The sequence below is a fragment of the Topomyia yanbarensis genome, chromosome 3 (genome assembly GCF_030247195.1).
Source record: "Topomyia yanbarensis strain Yona2022 chromosome 3, ASM3024719v1, whole genome shotgun sequence".
Lineage (NCBI taxonomy): Eukaryota > Metazoa > Arthropoda > Insecta > Diptera > Culicidae > Topomyia > Topomyia yanbarensis.
In genome coordinates, this window is record NC_080672.1 from 374,540,760 (window position 1) to 374,564,386 (window position 23,627).

The 23,627-nt window shown below is 35.2% G+C and overlaps 1 protein-coding gene across 1 annotated transcript in view; it reads right to left on the reverse strand.

Moving 5' to 3' along the window:
* The window catches only part of LOC131689577 (nose resistant to fluoxetine protein 6-like), a 57,990-nt gene that overhangs the window by 11,883 nt on the left and 22,480 nt on the right, over nt 1–23,627 (reverse strand). The window contains exons 2-3 of the mRNA XM_058974769.1: nt 10,369–10,517; nt 488–634 (exon numbers count right to left, since the gene is read on the reverse strand). Of these exons, the coding sequence (XP_058830752.1) occupies nt 488–634; nt 10,369–10,517 (296 nt within the window). The remainder of the gene's footprint in view (nt 1–487; nt 635–10,368; nt 10,518–23,627) is intronic.

Sequence of the window (23,627 nt, forward strand, 5' to 3'; positions counted from 1 at the left end):
TCTGGATTTCCGAGTGCGAAATAAACTTGATGATTTATGACGTTGGGCTATTACATGTTAACTAAGAGCAGATCACTGACAGTTCTTGAAAAAACAAGCGTGTTGGATTCATTAAAACGCAGATTATTTATTTACTATTTATTATTTATTATTTATTATTTATTATTTATTATTTATTATTTATTATTTATTATTTATTATTTATTATTTATTATTTATTATTTATTATTTATTATTTATTATTTATTATTTATTATTTATTATTTATTATTTATTATTTATTATTTATTATTTATTATTTATTATTTATTATTTATTATTTATTATTTATTATTTATTATTTATTATTTATTATTTATTATTTATTATTTATTATTTATTATTTATTATTTATTATTTATTATTTACTATTTATTATTTATTTTTGATTATTTCCGATCAAATTATCCTGAAGTTGAATCTTTGTTTTAGGACTAATAGTACTTACCGGAAAATCAATGTTGAATTTTTCAACGTACAGCTGGTGGAGCGTAACGTTGTCTAATGTGGCAACCAGTCGCCGACAGCGCTCTACACACAACCCACGATCCAAATGATTGTGCCGGAAGTGTCGGTAGGTGTCACTGGAAAAATCCTGCAATAAAGAATTCATGAAATTTATATTTTTTTTAACTGGAACGTTTGGTTGTCAGCCTAACGTCACGACAATCAATGCAAAACGTCATAACAGCTCTCACAACAAACGAAAAGATCAGTCTTTGACTATTCGCACCGGATAAAGCGATTGAATCCAGTTAAAAATCTACTATTGCATCGAGAACATAGGGATTGCAAAATGTAGTAACGTACGTTTACAGCTGTGCGTTAAACAAAAAGCAGGTTTTTTCACAGCAGGCTCGACAGTCAATCTTTTCATCTCGCCCAGAGCAGAGTCTAAAATATGAGCGGCTATACCTATAGATAAAGCAAGAAATCTATTCTTTCTACCGCTTTGTTGTTTATCCACTGCACAAACAGTATAGTATTGTTTTCTTGGGTTGTGAAATAATATCAGAGCGACAGAAGATAAAATCCATTTATCTAAGTTTTGTGTATCTTTGGCAAAGTACCTTGGGTAGAAGTGAGTATTATTTTGACTACATTACATTTGATCTTGATTAGTAAAAACTGATCAAGATCTTACTTTTGATAAAGGGATAATTTCTTCTGCAAACTTGCTTGTCTTGGAATTTTTGAAATGAAATTCGAAGGTGTACATATGCGTTGCAGATGGCACTGTATGATGTCTTATGAGCCTCAGTACTTGCTTCCCGGGACATCACTCGGGACGAGTAAGTTGCTTTGAACGATCACATGTGTCGTGTGAACTGTTTGGATTTTTTGTGTCTAACTAGTGCTAATTTGGGTACTAGTTTATGTACATTGTCTAACTAGACACCCAGTTGGTGCTAGTTACTGACGAGATGAATTAGGTTTTATGCCCTTCACGCGCAAAGTGGTTTAATCCAATTTTCCCTTATAGGAATCAATATTGTATGTTACATTTCTTGAAAAAGTTCATGGAACAAAAATGACTCCATGAATAATATTTAAAGTTTTATGAAATAGTTCACGTGAAAATTTTATGACCATGTGCAAAGTTGCATGAGATTGAAAATGCTTATCTAGGAACGCAAGTTAGATCGAGAATCATGTACTAAGAACCAAGAAGCAGTTCACGAATACATAAATAATAGTTTATGATTTGGTGAACTATTTTATGACCACGAATGATCAGTCACGGCTATTATATAAAGGGATCATGAACCAGTTAAGAAATTTCACAGAGATCTGTCCAATATTTTTTCAATTCGTGACCGCCTATCTTAAATTCCGATGAAACTTTACACAATTCACCGGCATTGAATAATAAATGCTTTGAAAATTCAATAAGATAATTTTAACCCAAGAGCAATTTTTCGAAAGGGCGTAGAAGCTTTTGCATATAGCATTTTTCAAAAAGTTTGATTACTCGATGTTAGTCAGAAAAACTATCCGAGAAAGAGTTACAGGGAATAAATACTTCTGCAAAAAAATATGCGCTGAAAAAAGTTGTGACATTTTTCACAAAAAAGATTATTTATGTTAAAAAGTTCAATAACAAAAAACTCATCATAAACTATCAACAATGAAATGTTTGACGTTCTAAACATGAACAAGATTTCTTTTAAATTTATTTGGAGCATGCACCCGCTATCTAAGAAAGTTTTTTTAACATACAACTTTTTTTATTATTTAAAGTATCAAACTTATTTCTTATTGAATATGATTCTAAATATCATTTCAAACCAAAATGACCAAAAAAATTCGATAATTTAGTAGTTTTCGGGATATTTTTAAATTTGCTTTAATAAAAACATTTGTCATTGCGACCTTTTCAAAAGTTATTCGAGTTTTTCCATCAAAAATAACAAGATTTTAAAAATGCACATGAAATTCCTTGTAACTTTTCTTTTGGACACGGCGTTATTGGCAACAATTTGAAAGGTACACGAAAACAATGAATATATGATTCGACTATAGTGTCTGATAACACTAGTTTACAAGAAAAATGAAGCTTCAAGAAAAAGTATTTTTTAGACTAATTTTGGGTCGCTGAACACGAAAACAATATTCATTTTTTTGTTCAAAGAAGCGATTTTGTGATTTTCTCAAAAAACTCGTTTTTGAGCACTTTTTGTAGTTTTTAGTCAATATTTCGTGTCAAAATCATTGAATTAATTTTGTTAATATGTAGGTTGAAAGGTGCCGAGATGCCCTTTCCAAAAACATATAATATGTGTCGATCATATGTAAAATTTTTAGTGCTGCAAGCGACCAAAGTTTAAAAAAAGTGCATTTTTGACCATTTTTAAAAGTTACTCACTTTTAAATGATTTTTTTACCGAAAAATAATTTTTTTTGCGGACCTTTTAGAATCTAAGATGATAGATAATATGTTTACGTTAATTTTAAGCCTAATATCACTAACATCGGATGGAAAATGTTGATGCTATGGCACATTGAGCGAAATTGAAATTTTATGATTTTAGCGAACGCTGCCCTGGTGCGGCGGTTTAGAGGGTGTAGCACTGGTCTCATAAGCCAGTCGTCAAATATTCGAGTCCCTATCGGAAAGGAGTCTCAGTGGGACCGTAGCACTAGCCACGTAATATTCTGTGAACTGAGAATCTGCTGTGAAGCCTGTTGAAGCAGAAGGCGAAAATTCCTTTAATTCGTAAAATATGTACTCGCCACAGACAAAACAAAATTTTTCCAACGATATTTTCACATTTTAAAAAGGGCACTTAGTTGTACAATGAAAAAGCCAAAACCATTCAAATGCCGCAGGATGGATAAATGCAAGCTCGAGAAGACAGTACCCAACACAAACAATAACTATCTACTATAGAAGATTATTCCAGCCGAAAGTATGATTATGCGAAAAATAAAAAGCTAAAATTTTCACTCAGTGCTTCATACCATCTACATTTTCATCCGATTTTTGTGACCATTGGCTTAAAATTTATGCTAAAAGAATATTTATTCCATTAGATTCTAAAAGAATTTTCTTCTGTCCTTCATTTATTACAAAAAAATTCAATAAAAATATGCATTTTTTTAAAAAAAGGTCGAACATTAGACTTTTTTTTTTTACTTTGGTCGATTGTAATCATAATAAATGTACATTTATCGACAAACATACGATTACGGCTTAAAAGCGAACTCACTTTGAAAGGAAATTCCGGACAAACCGTTACTGGCTAAACGCAGTTCATAGCAGTTAATGCAAGAGAAAACATTTTTCTTTTGTTGACTATAAACATCTGTGATTAGCGGGTAACAGTTTGTCTGAAATTTCCTTTCAAAGAGAATTTTGACAGTTGGCTTTTATGCCGTAATCATATGTTTGTCGAGATTTGATCTACGCATATTATACATTTTCGGAGAAAGGGCATATCAATACGTTTTGGAACTGTTTCGATCGGATCCTATTTGAACAAGATAATTGACAAATAACTAAAATAGTGCCCAAAAACACCTTTTTCAAAGAAATCTTTAAAATGCTTCTTTGAAAAAAATGAACTTGGTTTTCGTATTCAGCGATCCAAAATTAACTGAGGAAACACCTTTCTTCTTAGCTTATCGCGATTACCTTAAAATTGTTAAAATCTGTCACATTAGATTCTGAAAATATGTAAAATTATTTTTCTGTAATAAAAAATAGAGCAAAAACAAAAAAGCGGAAGCAAAAGAAAAAAAAAAGCGGAAGCAAAAGAAAGAACTTCTTTAAAAGGGAAATAGAGTATTATTTTCGCATTCAGCGACCCAAAATTAATCTAGAAAACACTTTTTCTCGTAACTACATTTTTCTTGTAAACTAGTGTAATCTTATTTAAGACCAAAAGAGATATGTGAATAACAGAGCAATTTTCACTCGGCGCTTAATAACATCACCAGTTTTTGTCGGATTTTCGTGATCTTAGGCTTAAAATACACGTAAGAAGTTAGTGTGTCACATAAGATTTTAAAATTTTTTTTGCCGATATATTTTTTTATGAAAAATCAATTAAAAATCAGTAATTTTACCAAACACCACTTTTTTTGACTTTGGTTGCTCTTAACCCTAAATTGTTGATATTTTATCCCAACGTGTTATACATTTTTGGAATGGTCACATCAATACCTTTCGAATGGTGAGTCGTGTGTTAATCGGAAGATTTGTTCCTAAGATATTGACCAAAAACTGCAAAAAGTGCTCAAAAACACCTTTTTCAAAAAATCACAAGAACGGTTCTTTGAAAAAGAAAATGGATATGATTTTCGTGCTCAGCGACCCAAAATTGATTTAGAAAACACCTTTTTGCTTAACTTCATGCAATTAACCCAAAATTTGTAAACTAGTGTAATTAAACCATGATTGAATCATATTTTTTATTGTTTACAGAAAATTGTATGTGCTTTTTTAAAAACCTATTTTTGTTGATAAACTTACGAAAAGGTTGTAATACAACAAAATAATTGTTTTTTCTTGAAACTAAATTTGAACTATGTAAGAGAAAAAAATTTAACCAAAATGGGTTTCTTTATAATTAAAATTTTTAATATAAATTTTGGTTTTGTAAGAAATTATACAACTTTTTTTCAGTGTAAAAATTTTCATGCAGCACTATTAATTCTTTTTAACTCATTCTTGGATAGTTTTGCTGTACAAAATACAGTAATCGAACATTTTTTTGAATTTAATGCATGCAAAACCCATGTAACAATTGAGATTTTATAGCACGCTACAAGTGCAATTTATGTTTTATCGGTGGCTATAAAACTACCATAAAACCTCAATTGTTACTTGGGAAGCCCCTACGCCATTTTGAGAAATTGATCTTCTGTCAAAATTTTCTAATTGTCCGAGGAAAATATGGAGATTCATAAACCGAACACAACTGCAAAGATTAGGCACGAACATGAATATTGAATCGTGACTAATATGTTCCAAAGCTTACATTAGTTCACGAGAATTGTAAGGATTCATGAACAATATGTTGTATTTCGTGAAATATTTCAAGAAAAAATATCCACGCTGGTTTGATTTTGTGAACTAATTCTCAAACACATAAACCGGATCATGATCAAGAAGTAATAAATCATAAATCAGTTCAGATCATGCCGTTATACACAGATGCCATTATACGCATATTTGTCCCATGTTCTATGGGATTCCATATTTACATGGGACCATTATGCGTATAACGGTGGTATAGCCGGACTCTGCATAATGTTCCTAAATCTGTGAATAAAATCACGAGCCATCCCTTGATCTATGAATAATGTTCATAAAGTTGTGAACTAGTTCACGTACAGAAAATCGATTTGGCAATGGCATGGCGGAAGCCATGACTGAAGTTCACCAAACAGAAACAAATATCTCCACAATAAAAGCTTTATGCGAGCGTTATCGAAGGGAAATTCAACATAATTGTACAATACATGATTTTAGTTCATTTTCCTGTTTTCGTGATGTAAAAATTTGATTGTGCCAAAATTCTTGGCACTTAATTTACGATTTCGGGAAAAAAGTCTGTGTAAATGTATTTTGTCAATATTTTCGTGTACACATTTTTGAGAAATAACATTTAATCTTAAGACATTTTTGATAGTATCCCAACTGGGAAAATTGTTCGAAATGGTGAGTGAAGCGAAAGCATTTATGTGAAAAAAAATCCCTGAGATGCGAGATTCGAACCCGCAACCTTTGAGACTTCGGCCCAATGCACAGAGATCACACACAACCGCATTTTATCGCCAAATCATCATACATAATGAATCGAAAAACCAATCGCATGGAGTTACACTGATTAGTAGGCCATCTAAGGGTATATATCATCGAAAAAGGTATCGAAAAAGATATATTCAATAAAAACGTGAATAACTTGTGAAGCGACAGACGGCAGCTGCTGAAATTTGTGCTTGTAACTAGTCAACGTTATAGACATTTCAATCGCGAAGAGGAAAAGGGCAATTAACGGCTTTTTTCTATAGACGTTTAAAATAAGTGAAACATGCACTGACTTCCCAATTCTTCGAAGTTATGTAGTTATTATAAATATTCCTATCTGTCATGGCACAGTAAGTTTGACGCGCTATTCTCACACAAACCATCAGGCAGTGCCTTAACGATTATTGCAAATGCCGCTATTCAAACGCCTGGATTTTATTGTTCGAATGTGATTCTTTGTCCCTGTGGATTGCGCATAAGAACTTCTGCTTATGGATCCAATCCTTTTTGGCCCTTCATATAACTATAGATTGGAAGTCATATACTTTATTTATTTATTTATTATATTTTCTTCCAACGGACCTAGGATCTTATTGAAGTAATTAAACTATTTTACACAATTCTACCAACTACATAACAAACACAGCACAATAATCATTTTCAACAAATTTGAACAATCAAAACTTATACAAATAAACAAACAAAAGTAACAGGAAAATACGATTACGGATTCATTATCTCCTTTTTTTTATTAACGACTTATGAGTCAATCTTTTTTCCTTTTTTTATATTGTAACGACATATAATTAGCAAGGGACTGGAAGGTGAAGTATTTTTCAAATATTAAGAGCCATAGTACTCAAGGGAGAGCAAGGATTTGAAGTAAGAAAGTTTAGAAAAGCGTGGAGTAGGGTCAATGAACAAGCTTAGCAACTCATTCAATGAGTTTCATCGTCGCACAATGCTTAGGGTGGAAGTTTTCCGTGACTTAACTTTTTGTCGGCTCCGACAGCTTAAGTCATTAAATTGACTTTACGCTTGGCCGGACATGCCGCAGACTCAGGTGATTTGCATTTAATGCCAAAAGATCCTGACTCCTGCGCTGCAGAAGACAAAAAGCTAAGTAACCGGGAAACTCTAAGCTTGTTCTTTGACCCTACTCCACGCTTTTCTAAACTTTCTTACTTCAAATCCTTGCTCTCCCTTGAGTACTATGGCTCTTAATATTTGAAAAATACTCCACCTTCCAGTCCCTTGCTAATTATATGTCGTTACAATATAAAAAAGGATTCATTATCACAAACGCTATATTCTCATTACTATCGAGGATTTCAGGGAGCTCCAGAGTTATTTCTACGGAATTCCCGGTACCGTATACCGCGAGGCCAAGTTCCTGGAGAGAGAGCTTTTTCCTTCATCGATGCATCCAGTTGAACTTTGAATGATACAAAATCCAGAGTTCTTGCGTCTTGCCAAACAGGAACGAGCTTCTTAACGCATATAGGCGTTTGATCATCCAGGCATGTCATTACAAGATCAGATACTTGTTCCTCACTAACGTCGTTATCGATGTTTGAAAGGAATAGTTCGAAGCTTTTTCTAGGTTCCGAAACGTGGGCAAGTGGACTCAATCGCGTCGATGTAAACGGGTGTATTGTTTCATTGCCAGACGCGCTTGCTATGTTCACGGATGAATGGTTTGAAGTTGCCAAATCAATCAAGCTGCTCACTGATGTACTAGCAACATTTGGCTTTTCTGTTAACAGGAATTGCAGCCATATTGGCGTAGCCCTTGCACTGAAAGTGGGTTCACTACATCACATCACATCACAGATATTTGAAATAAGTGAAACAGATTTTATCGCGAGAAACACCGAGAATGAGTACGGGCCGATTTTTTCACCCTCGCTTAAGGGGGCATCTGGTGTAGTAGGCAAAAAAATCGATTTCTTTTTTATCCGCTTAATTGTTAGTATTGAACCTCTAGAATAGTCTCCCGACATCTTGGTGGCCACGCTGAACTTCTTTTGTTTTAAACAGCCATGCATTCCTTGCGTGAATTTGCTATAACACGCAGAGATTTCAATCTATCAACAATAATTTTCGAAAAACTGACAGCGGTAAAATACAGTGTAAACAATACACTCTAAACTACTTCTAACCCAAATTTTCAAAAGAAAATACCAAATGAGTCAGTTTCTACAGCGTTTTTTCCGTGATGCAATTTGATGTGGGATTCCCTTTAATAGCGTTTTTCTCGAAACCGCTTTTTCAAATTGGTGATCACGATAACTCATAAACTAATCAACGAACTGACTTGATTTTTTTATGAGAATGCACAATTATGTGTAGCCTGTCGATGAACCATAGAAAACTGAATAAAAAAAATCCTTCCTGTTATTTTGAAGAAGTTCGCTCACTATTTTACATTAAAAGATGAGTTTTTTCGGTTTTCATGAAGTCATTTTCCGCAACTCGAACTTTTTTCTATTTTTTTTGGTTCATCGAGTAACTACAAGTCTAAGCTTTACAAATCTTATTGAATTTCCTGTGTCAGACAATTTTATGGACGTCTACTCTTGGAACGCTTGTATGTGATGCTCTGCGTAACTGAAAATATTTTTTCGTACACAATTAATGTATAAATAGATCTTAAAATTGCATAAAAGATCCCTTATTGCCTAGCCGTCAAAACCGTAATTCAAAATAGCTTTCGCCTTGATCACTTTACACCAGACGCCCCTTTAACTTTTAAATCAGGTTCACCAGTACGTTTAAACCTGGCTTAAGCGCTAAGCGTGGATGAAGAAATCGGCTTTAAGAAATTTGAAATAATAAATAATAATATGTTTAAGAATAATATGAAATAATAAATAATAATATGTTTATTCCTTTAGGGTAATTTTCTTATTGCATTAGGGGTTATTAGAAGGTCACAATTATCTCTGGACAAACCCAGTCTAAAGGCCATGCGGCATCCTGTAGTGGAGCCAAGAAATGATCCACCGTGCTTCTATAGTTCTACACGCTTGTAATCCGAAGCGACAAAACAGAACTTTGTTCTTCATTTTCTGCATTTTCTATGTACTAAATTTGTAAATTTATATCGTTCTTTTTATCTATTGATAAACCTGCTTACTTCTCTTTCTAGTAGTAGAATGATAATACAGCACGCGCGTGTAAAATTATTTTGTCTTTCGTAAAAATACTATTGGAGTAAAGCTTGTTTCTAGAAATTTTCTCGCTATTTTCCGTTGCGATATTCCCAAAAAGTAGTTTAGGCAACTAATGAGTCTCCTGGCGTCCGGGCATCGAGACACTCATAAAATCTTAATTTGCTCGAGAGCTCCAGCACAATTTTAAATCGTGTCCATACTAACAATCTCCTTCCTGAGGCTTTTGTTTCATATTAACTCCCGGCATTTCAACCTACCCCGCTGTACCTTGTATATCTGGAATCGATGAGTGCGAAAACGGTGGGGCACGTTACAGCTGTTTGATGTTATGAAACAGAACAATGCTTTAAGTTTACACAATTAAAATTACTTAACATGTGATGGTATCGTATAAATAGATTTAATCAATGTTTTAGCACATCGAAGAACATGGCAGTGAATGTGTAGGTTTCTTTACTATTTTCTCAAGTCGTTTTTAGTAATTAACAAAATAAAGTCATTCCATACAAATCTCTTTCAATTTTATTTATGTCTGCATGAAAAGAAACATTACGAATAATATCAAAATGTTCGATTGTTTCAAAGGTAGGTCATCAGAACGCTGCTTGGTGATGATGTACACGGCCCGACAGCCTTTCTTGAATAGATGGCGTAGGGGTTCCATCGAGTTAGTACTTGTATTTCTTATTTACAGGGAAACATTCTTTTCGTATATTAAGTCAATCTATTATGTCACAATTAGGTCATTGCATTCGCATCTAATGCTCCTTTATATTGAAGCAAATTTATGGAATGTGTTTAATGGAACACTGATCTAATTGCCAATATTCATCGTAATAGATAGTTAGTTGATTTTAAAGCACTTGTTCCCGATTGCCGGCGAAAACATCTACATACCTGTATGAATCTCCAAAGCTCGGACTGATTGTCCGGTTTGATGACGGACCGGGCCACGCAGTACACCGGATCCGGCGTATCATACGCATCGAAGCACTCGTCATAATCATCGTACATGTACAGCTTTGGCATTCGGTGGTACTGCTCCACTGAAATAGAATGAAGTTAAAATATAAATTTATATTGACGCGTATGCAGAATAAAGATGCAATTAAAATCGATATCAGTAAAACTTTACGAGAGCTATAGAACGTTTCACACATCAATCAACCCTGAGGCACTCCGGTTACATCGCTAGAAGTTCGAAAATTATAGACAACAGGTATCTACAGCAAACGGTGGATAGGACAGTAGGCTTGACCTACCACAACACCATTTTCACGGGCGGTGACTCAACACATTGCCATAGGTTAGGAGCAACGAACAGATGTATGCATTTTAATGCGTTCAGATTCAGAAGAAGAGAGTGCGAACTTGAGAGGCCATAACTAAATGAGAAGAGGATGATAAATTGATTTTGATATGGTTTTGCCATTATGGCCAATAGTATTGTGGTTATCACTGGAAATGAGTAGACAGAGTAGTAGAGAGACAGGATAGCGACAACATAGCGAAATGTAGTCTGGTCTTGATAGTCTTTTTCAGGGTAAATCTTTTGACGACAAAGCAGAATAATGAAAAACATTCGAAACCGAAATCTATTTATAAATCAATTAATAAATTGTATAGATAGAAGAGACACGTACTGTTACGGCCAAGCTATCAATTTCTTTTCACTCATTTGCTTCTAGCATAATTGCATCGCGTGCTAATCTTCGCTGAAAAGCACAATACCTGCATGCATAGATCTTCGAGGTTCTCATCGGCGTGTTGGGTTGGACGTTCCTTGGAACCGGTTGTGCAGTTAGAGGTGATGCTTGCGTTAAAGACCTGAATCTTCCATGCACTCAGGATTGAAGGTACGTGCATTTTCAAATTAAATGGCACAATTTCGGCAGAGTGGGATAAAATTATAAAAAGCTAAAATTACAACAAAACGCGATCGGCACAATTTTCTCAGAAATTGCTGACCCGATTTGTACAAATTTAAGTTCAAACGAACGGTATAACGGTTCCATAGGCTGCCATTGATTTTTGTCGATTGGAGTTCCAGTTCCGAAGATAAGGATTGTAGAGTGTGGTCACTAGAGTGGCTCGAATATGACATTTTTCAGCAAAGCACTTTTTGAGTTCCTTTTGTGGTCCCTAATGCCTGTGCACAGTTTGGGAGCGGTTGGTTGCTTCCCTGGTTTGCACATTGCGTTCAAAGTTTGTATGAGATTTTATATGGGGAAATCAATTATTTTGCATTTACGTTGATAAAGATCGCTATTTCATTCAATATGAAAAACCAGCTTTATAAAACTTTAGTTCAAACCTTGGTTAACAACATTGTCGAAAGACGGTAATTAGCTACGAGTTTTCAAAAAATAGTTATAACGATTTTAAAACTTATGGTTCAATCCAAATGTAGAAATTTATTATTTCTTCCAACACTGACAGTACACCACCGACACCGATACTTTAAACTAAAATAAATGAGAATATTGTCATCACAGAGACTTGATACCTTTGAATGAAATGTTCAGAATGAATTGCTGAATAACACAGACGTAGTCAGAAAATGAAAAGAAGAAGTGGTGTGGCTTGTGTACTCCCCAGTTTCCTTTTTAGATATAACATAAGGAACACATCTTCAACGTAGGTTTATACTTAATTGCTTAATTAAAAATCAATCTTACGTGTTTGAGTGATGCTATTTAACCCATTCATGCCCATGTTGTTTGTGGACAACAACGTTTTTAAACAGCTACAACTTTTGATTGAGGCAAAATTTGCTCACAAAAACAAGTAAGGCTAATAAATGTGACAGCTCTAGAGCTGAAGTTATTGCAATTAGTCTGATTGAACTCCGATGGAGCAGTGCTGCCAAGGACAGTTTACGTTGACGACGGAAAATGAATTTTTCATATAACGTCGTTATGTTGCAATATTAGTGAAAACTGATAAAACTTATCAATTTAGATTATTTTCGGCTACGTTTTCCACGGAGTTGGACTATTGTAAATATTCTAGGAGAATTATATTTAGCATTGGAAGGTAAAAATTGAGCAGCTTCCAGCACTGCAAGGGAAGCACCTACCTTTATGAAAAAAGGGTTTTCGAGTTTCTTGATACCATCGTTTTCCAGAAAAAATAGTTTTGAAACACTACACGCACTAGAAAAAAGTTGGGCTTGAAGGGGTTAAGGGCTCTACTGTTATCTCATTTAAAATGGTACAACGGTTTATAAGTTTTACATATTTTAAAACCCTATTTCTTAGCCGATCAGAGTCAGAATCTAAAAAAATGCATATCTTTAGATTCCTGTAAGTCTCGGAATTGTTTCTATTACTGTTTTCGTTTGAGAATCTAGGAACGAAACCAGGATAGTTACTTCAAACAAACGTTTTTTGATGAAATTGAGTTAGTTTCACGCAAAACAGTAGTGATGTTAGCGAACCAGAAATATACTTCAGGTTAGAACCCAAGTCTTATACAAAACAATCTAAAAAGGGACTGGGCAGTACACAAGCCACCCCCCTTCTTTTCATTGTCTGACTACGTCTATGTTATTCACCAATTCATTCTGATCATTTCATTGAAAGGTACGAAATCTCTGCGATGAATATATTCTCATTTATTTAAGTTTTTAATGTCGATGTTGGTAAAGCACTGGCAGTGTTGGAAAAAGTAATAAATTTCTGCATTTGGATTGAGCCATAAGTTTTAAAATCATTGTAATTATTTTTTGAAAACTCGTAGCTAGTTACCGTCTTCGACAAAGTTGTTAACCAAGGTTTGAAATATAGTTTTATAAAGGTGGTTTTTTATATTGAGTGAAATGGCGATTATTATTGACATAAATGCAAAATAATTGATTTCCCCATATAAAATCCCATACAAACTTTGAACGCAATGCGCAAACCCGGGAAGCAACCAACCACTACAAATTTTTGCATAGGCATTTGGGACCACAAAAGGAACTTAAAAAGTGCTGTGCCCGCTAGTTTAAATCATTTTGAAGTTTTCCCATACAACCGTGAGCCACTCTAGTGGTCACACAGTAAATTCCCATGTAAACTGGTACCACCATGATAACAAAATTATGTTAAACGTATTAAAATGGGTGCTGGATTTGAATTTCTAGATCATTAATGACTTACTAAAGTAAAAGAGGGAGTAAAAGAAATTACACAGTTCAAATTTGTATTTTTTATACCAAATGTCTTAAAAATGCATAAAACGTCGAAATTTGATGCAATATCATTTTTTTTTGCCATTGTGGGACTTAGCTGAATTGGACCCTTTTTGTTTTTGTCATGTGGAAAGATTGTGTAAGTATTCCATATATCGACAACCAGATCCCCAAATTTTGTTTGACTAAGAAAGGATTTCTAGAATTATATGAGGGGCGTAGCTAGGAGTATTGTTGGCGGGTTATACCTTCGCTTTAGACATAGTCTAAAGTTTTTTTTTATCAGAGAATAATATTAAAGGATACTTAAGAAGTTGAAGCTGCAACCGGCTCTGAAGTTCTAAAGCTTTCTGCAATCGACGTGATTTGGTCTTAGCATTTATGAATTGGCCTCTGCGTAGCGCATGCGACCAAAATTTTTGACCATTACTCTTCGGATTGAAAAGTCCCAGGACCCGTGTTATTGACCGTGCTGCATTATTTTTAATAATTTGTTGACCCCATTCCGTTCATCCGTATTGGAGCGGCACTTGTATTTCTTCCTGATGAGTGTGTACGACAGTTTATCACTATCCCAACGCTGTTGTTTTTGACATATTTACCGAGTGAACTATCGCCTTATCGCTTCCTCCGGCGCGCAATAAAATGACGATGGCCAACCGACTGCTCTCATGTGTTTACACTACACTGTTTAGATATGACCAGTTGCGGATCCATGGGGAGGTCCGTGGGCGCGGGAATTTTTTTTAGGTTGATAAATTTTGAATTAATTTCAATTTTATATTGGTTTCAAACCCAAATTTGAAACCAAATTTGCCAACGAACCTGATATTCATTAAATAAGCTTATTACGTATAACGAAATGTACAATGTTTATTATAAAACCGAAATTTCAGACCCCTCCCGAATTTTTTTCTGGATCCGCCCCTGGATGTGACACCTGACAGTATGAGTTATCCAGTGCTGGTGTAGATATAATTCCAAACTATGTTACCAACAGTCAGAAAAACTGCATCGCGAGTGGCGAGATACGATATGCCTATGTATCTGAAGCACTAGTTCCAAGAATGCATGCATGAGGTATTTCACGATTACTTGTCAGGTCTACCTTGTCATAAGCAACGAAGTCGATGATAATAAAGTCTTCAATGTAGATGTTTTTTTTTGCGGATGTACGGATTTTGAACCTATGCTATGAAAGCTTTTGCTTTTTGCATTAATCGAGATGAATTCAGAACAGGCAACAGATTTATGTAAACTTCTTGGTTGATGGTCTTGGTTGCAATGACAATGTAGATTTTCAAGCCACAGGTACAGGTAGCCTGCCAAACCAGATATTTCTTAGCGAACGTTGATTCTTTTATATGTTTGAAAATTCTTTTCCTTTTGCTTTTTAGGTAATGGCAAAAACTTTAAGTTCTATAACGGTTTTGCAAACTCGGCGAGCGAGTAGTTCCGATTTTCGCGATGAGTGAACAAAAGAAGGAGAAATCCTTCTGCTTGGGCGTAATTTTGATAAGTGGAAGGCACATGTCAAATTCAAAATCATTCTGCTCGCACACACACTTACAAAATGAGAAGGCCTGCATGCATAATTAAATGAAATGCATAAGTTTAAACCCATCAAATTTTGATTAGTTTAGGAGCCTGTGGGCGTATTGCCACTCCGAGACTCATAAAATGCCAAAAACACCGTAAAATAATATAATAACTGCAAAAAGTGAGACAAGAGCTAGGATCAAGCTTAATTCAAACGATTTTTACAGGAGATAGACTAGTAGTACATAGGTCTAAAATATTGCCTAAAATAAGCATTAACTGTGCCGAAAAACTTACTATGTAAGGTAATGACGAGCACACTAGCCATTTAACTGCTCGCCAAAAAAAGAAATAGCTTGAGTGTGCTGAGACCACATATTGTTTTTTTGGAAATAGAAGGAAAAAGATGAAAAATTTCGACGGTGCCAGTGGTTGAGTAGTAAGCGTAAACGCCACCCATCCCAGTTGGTCTGGGTTCAATCCCAGCCGAGATCGTTGACATTTTTCAAGGGTAAAAAAATCTTTGGTCACGATTTCTTTCGGAAGGGAAGTAAAGCCGTTGGTCCCCGGTCAATGAGTTGATGGGTCGGTAACTAGTCCAGATAATGGTGTCGGTCTTTGGCTTCTTAGCGGAAATAGGGTGATGGAAAATAACTAGAGCATGAAAATGAATCGCACCTCTATGCAAGCGCAGTAGTGTATACGGCCTTTAGCAAAAGCAAGTGTCGGACTAACATTCCTTCCCTTTCTTTCCGCAATCTACGTTAAGGTCTGGCCGGCGCCGGTATTGATCAATACACTTTTTAGGATTACCAAGAGTTGCACATTGAAAGATATTTCGCTACTCCCAAGCATAATTATCTACTGATTCTCTGTGCAATTTCAGCTAGTCTAGATTGAAAAGGGAGAAGCAGCCAGGGGTGGTCGCACAAACTCAAGCTCAATAGACGAAAAAAGATGAAACATTTCGTTTTTCTTTTGTCTCTAGTACGAAAGCATTGGTTTTTATGAGCATTAGAAGCTGGGGTTGCAAATTAACCCTTTCCCGCTTATGGTGTATGTAGAGCATCATAACTTTAAACAGCTATAACTTTTGGTTTCCACAGTATTTGTTTACAAAAACAAGTAAGCTTGATAACTGGGGCTATAACCTTTCATTTGCGCAAAAGTTCGGATAAGACATAAAAAGGACACTTTAAAGTTCATATAAAGTTCTCAGAGAACCTTTAAGCTGCTTAAGCTTTACTGGCACTTGAAAGCTGCTTAAGCCGCTATTAGAACAAGAAACGTATCGGAAAATTACTTAAAACAAGAAGCTCATGCAACTCCCTTATACGAACTTTTGGTTGCTTGGGTAATTTGACACAAAAACCCTAAACAGTTCACACGACACATGTGAAGGCCTGAAACAACCGGCTTGTCCCAAGTGATATCCCGGGAAGGAATTATAGAAACTCTGGTTTTCTGAGGAGAAAACGAAAACGCAACTTCAATCCAATTTAATCCAATTTTCCTTTTTGGGAATGAATATTGCATAATGCCAGGCGATTGGTTCCCTAGCCAAAAAACAAGCGCTCGTTTTCGCTTTCTCGTCAGCAAACCATAACTTCTGACTTTGCTTCCCGGGATATCACCCGGGATAAGCTGGTTGCTTTAGGCGTTCACTTGTTCATGCGAACCGTTTGTTTTTTGTGTCTAACTAGTGCTAATTTAGATTAATCGTCTAACTAGACTACCAGTTGGTGCTAGTTACTGACGAAATTAATTCAAATTTAACAATTGTTGGTATTAAAGTAACTAAAGTTATTGCAATTGAATTGATTGGATTCCGTTGAAGCAGTGTTGTCAAGGCCAGTTAGTGTTAAAGATGAAAAATGAAGTTTTGATATAACTTCTTTGTCTAGCAGTATTATTGAAAACTGATGAAGCCTATCAATTTAGACTGTGTTCAAGTATCTTTTCCATGCGATTGGAGTATTGTTAATATTCTTGGAGAATTGTATTGAACATTGGAATGTTACAATTAAGAAGTTTGTAGCACATATCTTGATCAAAACAAATATTTCGTGTTTCATAACCCCAACAGTTCTCAGGGATTTTAGTTTTAAAATCCTATATGCGTAGAAAACAGTTGGTCAAGAAAGGATTAAGAAAAATAAAAACTAAAGTAAGTGATTATCTATGGTGCACATTTCAGTGCCGAATTGAATGGCGTAATTAGATTTTTGTACAAGGTGTCGATCTCAAGCTATGCATATTTGAAATATAAAAATGAATGTTCAAAAATAGTTTTTTACGGTCAAATTCACTTTATTTTGAAACCGTTATCTTTGAAGGTTTAGCTTTAGGTCCTTGAAGTAACTTTATAACATAATATGGCACATTATTTGAAAAAAAATAGTTATGTGTTTGTTTCTTCAGTAAAGTTGTTGAACATATGATATTTAAAGCAACTTTGCTGAAGACCTTAAAGTATTCAGGGTATTTGTTTATTTGTTTACCTTCATCAACAGACCACTTGGCCCCAAAGCAACAAAGAACGAAAGCTGAATAAGCATTTGCTCCGAGAGAATAGACTAAACAAGAACTGTATAAGCCATTATCCAGCTAAATTGATTGTTGGGAATGGTGATTGCTTAAACGAATAACATTTCATAATTGACATTATTTTAGCTTTAATGGAATTCCTCGACAGGTTGAAGTCAAAAACCGTCGCCACACTGTTAAACACATGTCCGGTAACAGCGCTCTGGCACCCATAGTTGGTTCTCCTGAATGGAATTCGCAGAATAGAGTTATTGCGTAGAGCTCGAACACGAGTTTGAAGATCAAGGCGTCGGAGGATTGTAGGATTGTACCCCAGAAAACAGTATGTTCATGACGAACAGGGTTTGAGAGCATGTCACTCCAGATGCTTAGAGTGTCGAGCTGCATTAACTGATAACGGTTTTCGTAGCTCGGCGGCTGAAATCTGTTTTGCCAAGGAAGATGTCGGAGTGCGAAGCGTATGAACCGGCGTTGGATGGCCTCGATTCTGTCAACGCCGCTCTGGTAGTACGGATTCCAAACAGCAGAACAATATTCTAGTGTTGAGCGAATCAGCACGCAATAGAGTGATTTTAAATAATATACGTCCCTGAAGCTTTTCGCTATTCGGAAGATGAACCCAAACTGTCTTGATGCCTTATCCACAATGGATGATGTATGTGGTTCGTCAGTGCCGAATATATGATGACTCCGAGATCCTTGACGTGAGAATGGCTTGGAATGCTCGAGTCGAAGAAACGGTAGTTAAACTGAATCGGATGGCGTTTCCACATGAAAGTAAACAATTGAGCATTTACTTGGGTTTAACTCCATTCTGTTTAGATCACACCACGTACTAAAGCTTTTCAGTTCACTCTGAAGAAACTTGGCATCGGTTATATCCCGTATTTGTCGAAAAAAATTCATGTCGTCGATGACAGAAAGGCGGGGTCCTTGATATTGACGTCATTAAAGTAGAGGAGGAATATCACTGGACCGAGATGGCTTCCTTGTGAGATGCCGGATGTAGCGAAGAATGGTGCAGATAGACAGTCCTCAATACTGATTTGGAGATGCCTTCCATCGAGGTAGGAACAAAACCGGCGCAGGAGTTGTCCATGAATACCTAGTTTGTTCAGTTTTGCTATTGCGATATCATGATTGATTTTGTCGAAGGCCGCAGATAAATCCATGTAAATAGCATCGGTTTACAATCCGTCAGCGAATCCATCGAGTAATGTTAGGCTATTAGCGAAAAACCCTTTACGTGAAGTCAAAAATTTATCTGTTTTTGGGGAATAAAATGCAAAACTCTAAGATTTATTGATGCATCCATAACTCTCTTGAACATTGGTACGCTAAATAAAATGCCCGCTCTTTTTTGATTCCGTCCCTTTGTGGTTGCAGTGTGATAACTTTCCAACGGCGAGGCAATCATTTACCAAAGATTAAAAAATTCCAGAAAGGCTATAAAAGTTTTCTTGAGGATTTAGTATTGTATTAAACAGTAATCTTTTCCCCTACTGCAATGTTCTGTGTGTATTTTCTACGCTACAAAGAGAGATGAGTGCCGAGGAGCCATTAAGCCATCATCCCTGCCAGCATCGGAACTCGTTTCCTTATGGACCGTTACTAGGCCTCATTATTCGCTCAATCTGCACGAGACGCTGCAATCCGGTCCAAGATTGCATCTGCTGTAAAGTTGTCTAAGTTATTGACGCTTGACGTTTGGTTCATTTTATTGCTCGGTTTATCTTCCTTCGGTGGTTATGAGAAAGGTGTATGTCCTTTCTTCTCCGCACACACGCTTTACTGTTGCTATTTCAAGGTCAATGCCATTTTGAAATTGTGTTCTGATATATTGTCTGTAAGCAAAGTAGTCAGAAGTAGTTGAATCATAACCTAAACTAAATGATCCAAAATATGTTTGACGTCTGATTGTGTTACAGTAATACACGTCATACTTGGTTATGATATTTTAATGTGCATGTTGACTGTTGAGTATTTTATATGGTGAATATCATCGCCTGTGTAGGCTCTATTTTCATTATCGCGCCGATGTATATTTACTTTTCGGTACATATTTATTCCACATTAAATATATTAGAATGTAAAATACCGATATAAACTGCAAGTGTAAAAGCCGGATTGAAATTCTTCAGCATATGAATCGCCTAAAAAGTTCTCACTTGAAAAAGTCGGTTAGAATGAACCTTTGGTGTAAAAATTGGTGAACATAAATAATTCGTTCGTAGGCAAACTCGTATATTCAGTTCGCCTGCAAGATTAAAATTCGGCTAAAGAAAACTACTTTATAAGCTCCGGATAATTTTTTTTAGGTTTTTATTTTGAAAGTTTTTTGAAAACGATTCCTACATCGAAGAGCATTAGTTCGATTGTTACATTTAAAGTTTATATCGCATTTTTACATTCTAATAGGGTGGATGGAATTCATCTCATTATTCAGGATATCACACTAGGTGTTTGGGTTATCACTAGGCTAACAGTGATTGGATTGCGCTTAACCCATTCATGCCCATGTTGTTTGTGGACAACAACGTTTTTAAACAGCTATAACTTTTGGTTGAGGCGAGATTTGCTCACAAAAACAAGTAAGGCTCATTAATGTGATTATTGCCTTTAATTTGAGTATTAAGAGTTACAAGGATCAGCTCTAGAACTGAAGTTATTTCAATTAGTCTGATTGGATTCCGATGGAGCAGTGCTGCCAGAGACAGTTTGCGTTGACGACGGAAAATGATTTTTTCATATATCTTCGTTATGGTGCAATATTATTGAAAACTGATAAAACTTAGCAATTTAGACTGTAGTTGGCTACGTTTTCCACGTAATTGGACTATTGTAATTATTCTAGGAGAATTGTATTGATCATTAGAAGGAAAAAATTGACTAGCTTCTAGCACTGCCAAGCAAGCACCTATCTTTATGAAAATAGGCTTTTCGTGTTTCTTGACCCCACCGCTTTCAAGGAAAAATTGTTTTGAAACCCTACATGCACTAGAAAAAAGTTGGGCATGAAGGGTTAAATAGGTGTCAGCATCCTTGCTTCGTTCCTAAGTAGCAGTAACAAGAAATCTGGCTTGGAAAATGTACAACATTCGCGTTTGAGCGAAAAAAAGTCAAGGAAAACGCATCCTCATTCATCCTACCATTTGACTTAATGCGTTGAAGAGAGATAGCAGACACTGGTCTAAATAATGTATCGAAATGGGTTGGATGAATACAGGAGCTAAGATGAATTAGGGCATAGTTACCCTTTATTTCAAATGGGTTTTGCGAAGCATGTTCTGCTCTGTTCTGGCGACGTCATAGGTTTTTTGAGAGTCAAGTTTTAACCTCTTACTCATCACTCTCACAAAAACAAGATATTTCCATGTGTTTACAACTAACTACAACTAACAGAGCATTCATAGCTGAGCCATAAAAAATTAGTTATTTATTCAAAACCGAAAACAATAACAGTTGCTTATCCATTTGCAGGCTAATCTATTCCATAGCTACATCAATAAATGTTGAAACACATGTCTAGCATAGGCAGTCGGAAAACGGTTGACGCGTCACTTCAAATTGCAAATCATCTGCTGATTGCGATGAGTATTTTGCCCCTTGAATTGTTGTAGGGACAGTCATGGGCTTCCCGTTACGGTTTGTAGGGTATGTGTACACATTTTTGCCTTAAGTTCAAATTCCAAATATAACAATCCAATAATTGTGCTAGCAAGTGTCGCGTGTTATTTCCGTTTTGAGAGTCCTAATTTAAATATGACGGAGATCGAATATTACCGAGCAAACCTTATCCGTAGAAATTCATTTCAACTTCCAGTTGGTTAATTTTATTGAATAGCTGCTACAGGTAGATGCACCAAGTAAAGACTCGATTGGGAACCTGTCGCATTCCTTTTGTCCATATCAATATCGAACTGCAAGGGTTTCTGTATTCACTCTTCCAGCTAGGAATTTGTTATTTTTTAATCTGACAGGTCGATTGCACTTTTCTTTGGTGTGCACGTGCGCTAGGTCTACTCCAGAACTCGTTTAGCACTCAAGCATATTAAGCGGATGGTCTGCCCTGCTGGGTTGAAACAATCCTGTTTATTGTTGGGCATTGTATGAAACTGTTTAACTTCACTTTTTGACAGTACGGGGAATGAGTTTACAGGAACTTTAAATGTTTCTAATATCACAACAGTACGACAAAACCGGGCTAGAACCGTTTGTAACAGCTTGTAAAAAGCTAAACTGTCATTTTTTCTTTGATGGCGTCATCACTCAATGTTCTATCGATAAACTAACTAAGAATAGGTATATCATTACAATTCCAGAACCCAATTCGAAGCGTTTTCGAAGATATAGAGAGGAATGCATGTAGGATCCTCAAAAAGCGCTCGGGCGAACGTGTTCGTGGGGAATGTCACTCATCCATCAACTTGATTTTCTTGCGATTTTTTCCAAATTTCACTTTCAAATATCTTTCGATTTGACTGGAAATATATCAAAGTTATTTACCAATTGTAATAAATCAAGGTTTGTCCTCTTCAGAATTGAATTGTTTTGTTTACATTAACCTAAAAACGCTTTTATTTTTTATACAAATTTACAACTCAAAATTTTAAACAGTTAAAATTTAATAATTTGTTTACTGAAAAATCTGTATTTTGTTACTTTTAAGGATAAAGGTCTTTAAAGAAAACTGATTTGTAGGTACAGGATATCTTTTTCTGATTTTATACTGATGGCTTTTACAGGCAAACGATTCTAACATCGAAGGTCCTAGGCCAGTTTTTACACTTGAAGCTTATGTAAGAATTTTACTTTCTAATATATTTAAAGCGAATCTTACGAAGCATTTTTTGTTCTGGCATTTCATTTTCATTTTCGGTCGCTCTAATATACCTAATTTCCAAAAAAAGCTCTGTTTTTTCTTTCGCGAACAATAGCTTCTTTACACCTCTATAAATCAAGATCTCATTCAAGCCCAAAAAATCAGAATTTCGAGTTTGTTATAACCTGCTTATTCCAGGTTACAAATGGCGATCTGTTGTATTTTTTGATAGTATCCAATGGGAAAAACAGTTCGAAATTGTGAGTTAAATTTAAAAATAAATATGTGAAAAAATCACCCAGAGCACAGTGACACGACGAGTGACAAAACCCTAAAAATCAATGTCTTGTAATTCTTTTGTAAATATTTATTTTATTTTTCTATCAGTTTGAAAATTTTACTATAATTGGATGAAAAGTGAATTTTTAACATGTCGTTGAAGCAAGTGATGTCAAGGATTTCTGTTCAATTCAATTCATTAGAATTTTTAGTACCTTAGAGATTCAAATGGCGATATCTCAAGAACTACACAGCCGATTGGAGCAATTTTAAGTTCATGGAAAAGAAAAATCAATATGCTAAACTATATATGGGAGATTTTTGTGCAAAACTGATTTACGTTTGTTCTGCATCAAAAAAATCCAATTAAAAAGTTTCATATCATATCACTAATTTATCTTTATACGTCTTCCAATTTTTGAGATAGTTTCCCATGGGTCACTTATCATGAATCTGACTCAAAATTTAGTGTAGTTTCAAGATGTATAGGGCTCATCTTGCGCATTTTTGCGCCGAAGTTGGTATATTTATGTTTTTGAAAATATCCATATGGAGGCGCCCTGTAGCTCATAAATCTCCTTACAAATTAATTGCCTAAACAACATCATATTAATGAAAATTTAGTGATTTTTACTAGTTTTGTCAACCATTTCTGTTATCCGATGAGATTGGCTACTATGATTAATGTTTATATTAACCCTTTAACGACCAACGCATTCAAATGGGTTTATATAAAAGTAGTCGAAAAAATGAAATATGGAATATCAAAACTGATAGCAGAAATGGATTCAGCGA